The 11,126-nt window shown below is 40.0% G+C and overlaps 1 protein-coding gene across 1 annotated transcript; it reads right to left on the reverse strand.

Annotated features, from left to right (window-relative positions):
* Positions 1-1,010: 1,010 nt before the first annotated feature.
* Positions 1,011-10,801, reverse strand: LOC118123385 (coiled-coil domain-containing protein 40). Its single transcript, XM_035180742.2, has 18 exons — positions 10,701-10,801; positions 9,823-9,919; positions 9,281-9,414; positions 9,054-9,137; positions 8,591-8,810; positions 7,662-7,819; positions 7,420-7,542; positions 6,471-6,592; positions 5,894-6,137; positions 5,598-5,780; positions 4,631-4,876; positions 4,010-4,223; positions 3,350-3,519; positions 3,165-3,256; positions 2,353-2,473; positions 2,046-2,234; positions 1,806-1,964; positions 1,011-1,324 (listed from the first exon to the last, which is right to left on the reverse strand). The coding sequence occupies exons 1-18, from the start codon at positions 10,788-10,790 to the stop codon at positions 1,088-1,090; spliced, it is 2,883 nt and encodes a 960-aa protein (XP_035036633.2). The 5' UTR covers positions 10,791-10,801; the 3' UTR covers positions 1,011-1,087.
* Between the last annotated feature and the right edge of the window lie 325 nt (positions 10,802-11,126).

Consider the following 11,126-nt stretch of genomic DNA (forward strand, 5'->3'; position numbering starts at 1 on the left):
TATTAGTGCACATGCCTTGACACATACCGCAGCAAATTCCATCCATAAAAAAATCTGTAGGGCTTTCCCCTAACACACTAAATAAAGTCTTTGTGGAATTTTGCTGTAGCCAAAAGCAGCCATTACAAAATAATGTTTAGGTGTTAGTCTTTCCACTCAGTACTAGTTTAGTGTGCTGTTTGTCGTGCCAAGCCTGTGCACACCTACTGCCAGTTCTGGTGACAGTCCAACTCTACACAGTGCCTCCAGGTGCTGTGGAAATTCTTCAGAGACAAATTATAGGATGGTGCTCGTCTAGAACACACAACCTCTTTGAGCCAGTTGCACAACATTCTTTGATAAAGTGTTCACCGTTCACGTCCCTGTTGCGTACAGCAGATGATGTGCTGCCATCAAGGAAGGCCTGCAACTGCTGTGGTAATCAGCTGTATTAAATCCAGGACGTATTGAACAAGTAACATATGTTAATATCCGTGCTTGAACTAACAGAAATGTCATTATGATCAGGTGTAACTGCCTTTGTCAGCCTGGACTGGTGTAATCTGATTATTTCAGAAGCAGATTATGAAGATGAATGTCTGCCCATAGTAAATGTGCAGGTACTGACACACCACCACACAGGTGAATGGCACTAAATTAAGCATATCACAGATTAGTTTCCCAATCATTAAACATAATAATATTGCCCAATCTAGACAGCAACAGCTTTTTGTCAGTGTACGATACTTTATATGCACTTACAGATGTAAAGTTAATCCAATTTAACAAAGCACAATACCAAAAATGTGAGATTATTTACTGTATTTACTGTATACTGTGTACTGAACCATTTAAGTTATCAATTAAGGACTTGGGATGATTTTTGTCACTGAAAAATCAGTTAGTTTACAAACTGGCAGCTGGATTGAAAAAGCCAAACAGAGAAGGATTTAGTGGATTCTGATCGAGTTTCCATCGAGACTTTATTTGATTACATTGGACTGGACACAATTCATCACTTATCTCATCTTTCTCTCTCGACCCAACCTCATGTTACTCACTTCTTCTTCCTGTAATAACTTTCATGTCTACATTATCTCCCACACTTTCAGGATGCCTGAGCACGACCTGCCAACGCTAACATTAGCCTGCGGAGTGGCCCCTGGTGCTGGGGGAACTCCTCACAGACTCGGTGCAAGATGGCAGAGGTAGCGTGCACATGCTCAGTCTGGGTTTGCAGAGCGGCTCTGACTGACTCTCTGGTGGACGAAGCTCTGTAGCGGCCCTCGCACACCCCCTGCAGCTTCTTGGCCCGGCTCTGTAGAGTCACCAGGTGGTCTAAGTTCTAGAGGGAGGGAAATGTAAAGAATGAGAGTGGATTTGATTTATGTTTTCACACTGATGTCAGAAAGTGGAAAACAATGACTGGCTATATCTGGTATGCTTGCTAAGTGGGAGTGGTTCCAAGAGTGGAAACTGTGATGACAGTAAATCTCCAGCTGTGTCTACGTGACCTGGAAAGTGTTTTAACAAATATTTTCACCACACCTTCAACACATCAATAGCAACATTTACCGGCAGTAGACAGAAGGTGCATATTTCACTTCTGAAAGGAGACTTGATTGACACTCAGCTATAATATAGTACGGCAGCTTAAAAAAAGAAGACTGTATTAGATTTCAATACAGTGAGGAATCAGTTACACTTAGAATGCAGGTGCAAACCAGTACAACTACATGAATAAAAACAGGCTAAAGAGCATTTTAAAGCACTGTTACTGTATAGCACATAGTAGCATGTATTCATGCACAGTATTTGCTCCTTACCCTGACTTTAGTGTCCTCGAGATCAACAATTTCATGGTCCAGGGTGTTGCTGGTGTCGCACAGTTCTATCAGCCGCTGCTTCTGCTGTGCAAGCGCATCAGCCAGATTCCCCTGGCTCTCCTGTTGGTCCTTGATCACCTGCTCACACTCAGCTACATGCTGAAGAGATGAATGATGCATATAAGATAACAGTGCTTCAGGTACATATGCAAAAATGGATGATCATGACATGTGTCCTACCTTGTGCACGTCCTTGATCTTGCGCCGCAGGCCTTGTGCTTGGCGGCTCAGCTCGCCCTTTGTAGCCTGTTTTTGGGAGCTGTGGACCATGGCCTTTCTACGGTTAGCAATGGTCTCCCTCCTCGCCACTGTCTCTTCACTCTCCCTCAGCAACTGCTCCTGCTGCCTCTTTAGTTGGTTGAGTATGACCTAACACACACGTATTAAATGAGATTAAACAAACATTAAAACGAGCACACATATCATGAATAAAATTTTGCATGTATTGTCTGCCTCGTTTATTATTTATTGTGTTTGCAGTGTTTACCTCCATACGATGTATCTCAGCCTTCATCATCTGGATTTCTCCATGGACCACCTCAGAGTCCAAAGCTGAACGAGTCTCTTTTACAAGCTGGATCTTCTTCTCCCACAGCATGATCTGCCACCTGCAGGTCACACGCACACAACACATGAACCCAACAAAGGATTGCATGTAAAAAAACACCCAGTTAATGTGGAGGGGGAAAATTATAAAACCAGACTGACTTGAGCAGTCAATAACTGAATGATTTTCATCCAATTATAGGAAAAGTGTATTCAAATATTAACTCATGTACACTAGATGTAATGGTTTAAAAGCCATGATTTCATTTTTGCTCTTAAAACCACAAGAATATGGTCCTGTGTAAAACTCTAGCCCCCCTCCCCACGTCAATAGTTATTTAAATATTTTGATGGTCTTCATATTGATATGACATTTATTCAGTTTACATTTGTGTGATGCATCTAAGCCTTAAAGGAATAGTTCACTGAAAAATGAAAATTGGGAAAATGTGCGCATGTTGTGTGTGGCATGGGAAACTGCGTGTGCACAATGTTAGACTTTTTTGTGTTTAAATGCGTGTCTCATAAATTTTAGAACAAATCAAACAAACACAAAGTAAACTTCAAGTACTGTACAGGTCCTAATAACTTCTGATTAGTTTTGATGCATAATGTTTAAGAGCAATGTAAGCGCAGGCCGGTGGGGAAGTGTGGAAGTACAAAGAAAAATAGGCCTAATGTGCGTCTGCCCTAAAGCTAAAGGCTTTTTTTGTTGCAAAATATTTCATAGTTAAGACACAGATCTTAACTCACTCAGTTTCCGTCAGTCTGTTGAGGAGTCTTTCTTTTTCATCATGGGTCTTCTCATACGTCATCTGGATCTCCACTGACTCCCGCTCTGCCTCCTAAACACATAATATTTCACGTTTAATAATATTTAATATTAAAAGTGCAGAGAATAAAAACAATTAAAGCTGAATTTATCAGCCATGCCGTGCCTTAAGTCTGTGGAGAAAATCTGACTCCATCAGCACATTCTCCTGCTCCAGTGCCTGGCTGAGCTGTCCGTTCTTGCTGAGCATGTAGTTGAGCTTCAGCAGGTCTCCTCTCAGCATCTTCGTGTTCTTCTCCAGATCTCTCTGCTCTTGGTGCTCTGCTTCAAATTGATCTGGTGGGGGTGGAGAGGGCGTCAGAGTACGACCGCAGATGGAAGTGTACAGGTTGTGCATAGTATGTGCAAATCCCTTTATATAGTTACATAGCATACTGCTATTTTAGTATACTATGGTTTACTACATAAATATAGTACATAACATTTTTATAGTCATATTTATATTGTATACCATTACTGTCATATGCTTTTAACAGTCTATATATGTATGTGTGTGTAGACGTCTATTTCAATATCTCCTCATTCATAACAAGTGAATTTCCTCAGCGTTGGATCAATAAAGTTATAATCGTATCTTTTTTTCGAAGCTTTTGTTGTGAAAAACATGTACTCAGTTAAAATAATAGTTACATTCTCAGACATGTCATTTACAAGCTAAAGACCATTAGTAGCCTTTAATTAACTTAGTGACAACTGACTTTTACTGACTGACTTGGACCTGTTTACCTATTCATGCATGTGTGTGCTTTTTAAGAACTTTACGTACTTTTGAAATGTATTTTTTTCTGCTGCATGACAGTGTGCTCTATCTGCAGTTTATGCATGTTCTTGCTGTTGGCCTCTATCTCCCGCGTCAGTCCTACTAGAGTCGTCTGACGTTTTATCCAGAGTTGCTGATCATTCTTGATATTCGCTGCCAGCTCCTCGATCTCAGCCTTCAACGCATCTACCTTGATTTGCAGAGGACTTAGGTCTTCATTCTGGAAAAGAAGCCAAACAAATCACAAAGATAACAGGTAATTATGAGGCACATCAGCAGAGCTGTTATTGTTTTCTCCGTCCTCCGTCCTCATTTTGTCTATGGACAGGTTTTGAGTCCAGTGATAGTGTTGCAACAAGTAGGAAGATGGGTGTGGTCTGACCCATGAGTGCCAAGCTATTTAATAATGTAGTAATGACTAATCAGTACCTATGAGCTGGAAAGTCAGCATGTTGAAAGGCATTGAAGCTGGTGTCATCACATCCTAAGATAATCTTTACTTTTTACGAAATACAGTATCTGACTCTTAAGATTGTTTCTAATGTACTTCAAAATTCAAATAGCTTATTATTGAATAATCCACATAAACAACAGACTACTTGGGATTTCGTCTCCAAGATCTCTCACCCCAGTGCTGGCTGTGATTTTACTGATCTTTCTGTTGTAGTTGGCAATGGTGGTCTCCTTCTGTTCGATCAGTGCATTGAAGGAAGAAATCTGGGCCTGGTTGGACGTGATCATTTTTTGGTACTTTGCTTTCTCCTCATCGAGGGCTTCCTGAGTGAGGGAGAGGCTCTCCAGATGCTGGCTGACCTCTATGATCTCCAGTCCCACCGTCACCACGTCATTCTCCAGCTGCCACAGCTGAGAGATCTAAAGGGGAAAGAGAGGTGGTAAGAGAAACAATACTGTAATAGTAAATCGTGTCTGTATACATAAGTTATTGTACATATGTGGTTTTTTGATTTTCTAACTTTATGCATTAGACCTTTTTTACATTCCTACATCCTTCTTTCTTAACTAATCACTTATAATTCTGTTTCCCATGATCTTTTGCATAATAAACAGACACTCTAGACTCACTCAGGCCTTGAATCAGGTCTATGATGTCTTCGATGGCTCTGAATGGACCTTACCAATGTTTGAAAAATTATATCCTGGCTTGGGCTTCAGACAGAAAGCCTGAGTAACAAATTGATTGTTTGAAATTTGAAAAGATTGTGTAATTAGGAGGCAGGAGGACGTCTAATGACAGAAGTTATTAAGTTGGATGGCAGGCAACCTAGGATCCAGCTCTTTTTCAGTTCGACGAAAAATAGAGAAATTAAAAGCCAGGACATCTCTACTGCTTTAATTTGGACAGTTATTTTCTAGTCTGTCTCTTTTAAATTTTCAGCTTTGTGGACGTATAATACTGGAATTCAACACATACTATATTTCTCTAAAAAATCCCAGTTTGAAACTAAAGGTCTACAAATATACTGTTTATTAAATCATATACTAATAACAATGACAACATTACTTCTTATGCACATGGAGGGACTCTGCACTGTCTCTGGATGCTTTTTCTATCTTTCAAAAATGACATCTTTACCTTTTCTTTCTTAAGTGAAGCTTTCTTGCTTATCAGCTTTTGGGAGTATTTGGCAGCCTTGTTGTGGGTGAGCTTCTCCTGCATGTGGGTCATGATCTTGTCCTCCAGCTCCAGACGCACAGCTTTCTCTTTCTCCAACTGCCTCCTCTGATTATTCAGTTGAGCCTGGTGGCTGCTGGTTGCCTAGAATGAAGAAGGAGAAGTTGGGGGTAAAGAAAGTGTGTGAAATAGTTATCTAGGGAGAGAGAGTAGAACGACTGTCGGCACAAACACAGAAGGCTTTGCCCTCTCTCCACCTTCGTGAGCCTGTCGAGGGTGTTCTTGGAGTCGCTCAGGATGCGGATGCAGATGCTGTATTCTGCCTGTAGAGCCTCGTGCTGGGCCTGTTTCTGACTGATCAGCTTTCTGGAGGTGGCTCCATCCATCAGGTTCCTGTTCAGCTGCAGAGTCAGTGCCTCATTCTTCTCCTGTTCTTCAGTGGTGGATTTCTTGTAGCTTTCAATCTCTTTGTCCAATAAGATCACCTGGTGCTCTTTTGTGCTTTGGGAAACACAAACAGCAGAAAAGCACATGTGAACGCATGCTTTCATTTTGATATTTGTCACCATTCCTTATATCTCAGATCATGAAACAGGTGAAAACCTGCTTTTATCATAGTGACAGTAATTTTTGTTTTCATTTCCCTTTAAGCTTTAGCCTGAAAAGTAGAGGATGGCAACAATCTGTCACTGATACAAACGTTATCCCCATCTTGTTTGTGAAACATGTTTTCAGCAGAGACATTACATGAACAACATGTTTGAAGTACATTAGCTCATTTCAAGTGGATCAGTAGCATATTAATATTCATCCCTCTCTTGTCCTAATTCTCACCGCACATCCTCCTGCATCTTGCTGAGGTCTTCATCTCGTCTCCTCAAGCTCAACACGCTGCTGTTCCACAGCTGCAGCAGCTGTTTACGCATCATCACCAGAGACTCCATCTCCATCTGAACCTGCACACAGACACAAACATGGGTGGACATGTGAGAATGCCAGTGTTGTACAGACACTTCACCAACACTCATATAATATGAGAATCAAACAATGTAAATCAGAAGCTTACATTTAGAAGAGAATCTATGATTGGGGACAATGACCCTGCCTTTAATACTTAGGTTGAGTCAAGTTCATGAAATCAAATCAAGCATATACTGTCATAATAATCTCACTGGTCAACTATAAGTTACTGCAAGATATACAGTACTTTTATGCCAAACACCTTGTTATATGAGTAATTTCGCAGTAATTTGATTCATGTTTTTAATGTTGGAAGCACAGAAATGAATATCTTTACAGTAACACTGGATTAAATGTGTAATATGAAAGGTGTCACATTCACCTGATGCTGCATCTTAGCATCTGCACTTTTTTGGTTTGCGTAACTGATCGCTTGCTAATAGTTAACAAACAGCAGGTAAACTCGGAGCCCCATTGAGCTGCTGAGGAGCCAGATGTTCTCGGGAGGAGATTAAAAGGAGGATAAATGTTGGACTTGTATTCATTATGTGGCCAGAAACACAACTCCAACTTATAGTGTACATAATTTGTTTATTTATTGTTTTCTAACACTGACATTTGTGTCATTTTATTTCTTACAGCTTGTACCACTGTTTTTAAGTGGCCAAAACTATATTGCAGCTTTAATCTTTAATCCTGTCAGTTCACTGCAAAAGATTGTCCTGTTAACAGTAGCATTAATTTAAACTATACAAGGTTGATGCCTAAGGCACTTTGACCTTACAGATACAGTATATACTGTCTTATTTCATCCTATAGTTACCTCAGACAGGACCTGTCTGGCTGCCTGCGTCTCCTCTGCTTGAGCACTGGCCTTGGCCTCATACATGGCAACCTGCTGAGTCAGCCTCTCCAGTTCCTTCGTCAGACGCTCCACATATAAATCCTGATGAAACAATATTTTCAACCAATGAAAGTGAATTAATGAATCAATGAATATGTATAATACAGATAAAGCTTCAAATGAGCTGATATTGTTAATGTGCCCGACTTCATCCTGTCCACCTGCTTCAGTTTCTGCTCTTCAGCCTGACTCTTCTCAGCTCCTGCTTTGCGTCTGGTGGTCCTATTGGCTTTGACGCTGGAATGCAGATCTTCACAGGCTCTCTGTGCGAAGACGAGGTGCAGCGACAAGTTGTCGACCTCTGCCTGTAGCTGGGACACTGGAGAAGATACACAGCGTTAAAACATTAACAATAAGACTCAGATCTTTAGTTTGGAAACATAGACTGACACTGATTCTGTCTTACTGGTGATGAAACAGTGTTTATGTCCAATGGACTAGTACTTTCATACAAAGCCAACTTAGCACTGATATGGATGAGGCTCAAATCTATTTCATTTAGATTTAACTGTTGAATGTTCTGTGTAAACATTCAAACTTAAAATATAAAGCTAATTTAATTAGTGACTTAGCTTTATGTTGCAATTTGTCTCATCAGGTTGCACTAAAATCTAGACCCATGTGTTTTATCTACATCTGCATCATTTTTAGATGACTGAGTTACCTTCACAGGCAGAACAAAGGAAGCTATAATATAATCATACTCTAGATTAATAAGAAACGTTCTCCAACTTCTAATAATCCTAATATTTTATGCTGCTGGATGAATCTATTGTTCTTTCCCTGGACATGGTGGCACTGACAAACACAAGTTGCTGACTAATTTGGGTGTTTAAGAGGATCCAGACTGGTTTCTGAATTTTAAATGAGATAATAATAATATTACAATTCACAATTTTCATAAAAGTAAAGGACGGGCCCGACTTCACTATGGTATATTTCACTCATAATTCCAAACATAAGACTCATAATGGATTTAAATTGAAATATTGTTGATAAGCGTTTAAAGTACATGGTGCAACACGTGAGAATGGAATATAATCCTGAATCAGGACCAAGGCAAGACCCCCAGATGGAAAGTCAGGCTCACCATCAGCTTTGGCTTTGCTGTGCTGGTTGCTAATGTTGGAAAAGTGTCTATTCCCTGCCTCCAGCTGATCCTGGGCCTGCCGATATTCGGTTTCTGCCTGTTCCCTGTTCTGATGATGCTCCTCCAGCCTTGTGTGGAGTCGGGCCAGCTGCTCCTGAATCCTGAAAATCTTTAAACCTTTCTCCTGTATGAGGCTGGCCTCGGCCTTCTCAACTCCCAGCTGTGGCAGAGGTAGAGAGAGTGAGGGAGAAAGAGCAAAGGCAGGAATCAGAACAAAGTATCCAGATAGTTTTACTCTGGCTTTCTATTGTCCTGAACACGTTCTTTCTCAAAGGTGTTTAGTTTGTTGATTTCATCTGCTTTTCATTGTCAATAGTTTTATGCTGGGCCTTAAAATGTGCTTGCTCAACATCACCATCTTCTGGACATACTGAGAACATATAGTTAAAGAAAAGTAAACAACCTTTTCCTTTAACTCCACCTCGATCCTCTCCAGCTCCTCTCTCAGCTGTTTGTTCAGAGCAGCTTGTTGCCTTCTGACCAGGGGCTGTCAAAAGATGAAACGTTGAAACAATGACAGTGGGAATGATAAATGAAGAAATCTATTATTATGAAAATAAACTCGAAATGCAAACAGTTATGAATGTAGGCAACTTCTGATCACATAAATATTAAGGAGAAACTACACACATGTTCTGGATCAAGAACAAGAAATTCCTCCTCTTCCTCATCCTCCGGCAGTGGCTCCTCATCCTCCATGTCTTCTAACGTGTTGAGGTTGGAGAGGTTAATATTCACCGGCATCTGAGCAGAGTTGTCTTGCACTGAAAGACAGAAAATAAAAGTCATTCTTAAAATGAATCAACAAATTATGATGTAAAAAAAGATCCACACTGCTGTGTGATACTGAACTTGTGAGTATGCTAAGATGAACTGTTCTTTCAATGCAAATATTTAGAGGATGAGTAAAGTTAAAGAAATTATTGTAAGTTTATTCACAAAAAAGGTTCCCTACAATATTTCTTAATTAACTATTCATTAATAATAATAATAATTAGGCAAACCAACCTAAATTATCTTTTTTACATACTTACCTAGTTTACGTAAATTGTAAATATGTCTGTGTTACTTTTGCCTATTTATTTATAAACGTGAATGTATTGAACAGTGCTATGTTGTGTCACAGCTTTGTATCGAATTGTAAATCCCAGCAGGTTTAGTGGGTGACTGACCAGAATCCTGGGAGTTTTCATCCTCACCACTCAGGAAAGGGTCCGGCTGAGGGGCCGAGTCTTCAGGCTCTGATCCTGTCTGATCCTGTGAGTCACACTGGGACACATAGACAGCATGTATAAAGCTTCTTGATATAGATTATGATATAGACATTGTGTATTGTTAGACAAACATAGCATTACCACTTTTTCACTGCAAACATTTCCTGTGAAATTTAAGGCCACACTGTCAAATTATAAAGATGCTTTCACTCAATACAAGCCAATTTTGCTGCTTAAAATAGGCAAAGGCATTTGTCTATGTACATTTGTTTGTTTGATTGTAATTTAGAAATAAATAAATTCAGAGAGAATTGTAATCTTTCCTTATTTAGAGATAATTTTGTCTAATTTTGGTCCCTAGAATCATAAATTTCAAAAAACAAAATTTTAAGTCATCTGATGCTAAAAGAAGTAATTTAGTTTTTAACCTTACTTTATTGCTGACATTAGTCTTTTTGATCTCATGTGTCTGTGCTAAAATGACAGGATCAGGGATAACATGAATTCTTTTAAGACATTTAAACAAGTGAAATTCACTCAATGCAATGGGAGTGTTGGGAGTAAAAGCCTGTAATCTTATAGTTTGTCCTTAAATTTGACAGGGTGGTTTTGCAGAGGTGGACCTTTACAGTCGCTGGAAATTGTTGTCTCATCTGACTACTATGAAATAGTGTACTAAGCTTCTTATTTTGTGCATTTTGAAATTAAGTAATCTTCAAGTGCAACATCACAGCACCTGAAGTCCCCATGTCTTCACAGGGGGTTTATAAAGAAGTTAAAACAATAAAAGAAAAAACAGCAGCTTGACTCATCTTGATTCCTCACACACAGCATACCTCTGGTGGGTCAGTCGCTGCCCTGTCCTCTGATACCACTCCTTCCTGTGGCTCAGGGTCTTCGTCAACTTGGCTGTACCTTCCTTCCATAGCGCTCTGCATTGGACCTGTGATGACGAACAAGTGGTCTTACATACAGGCTACCAGTGGATGAACCAGCACGGGTCTGGTGTGAGTCCGTTAGCTGTTCCAATGTGTGAGGCAGCTTTTACTTTTTACACTCCAAGCTGCTGGAACTCTACCTGAGGACCGAGAGCTACGGTGGCCCTGAGAGCTAAACGCACTGCAACTTAAGAAAACACATGCAAGTAGAAAAAAATAAAGCAAAGTAATCAATTGAACAACACAACACAACACATTATACACAACACAACACATTAAACCAAAAAAGCCCCTTGGACCATAACTGTCCGCCATGATGGATGT

The sequence above is a fragment of the Hippoglossus stenolepis genome, chromosome 2 (genome assembly GCF_022539355.2).
Source record: "Hippoglossus stenolepis isolate QCI-W04-F060 chromosome 2, HSTE1.2, whole genome shotgun sequence".
In the NCBI taxonomy this organism is placed as follows: domain Eukaryota; kingdom Metazoa; phylum Chordata; class Actinopteri; order Pleuronectiformes; family Pleuronectidae; genus Hippoglossus; species Hippoglossus stenolepis.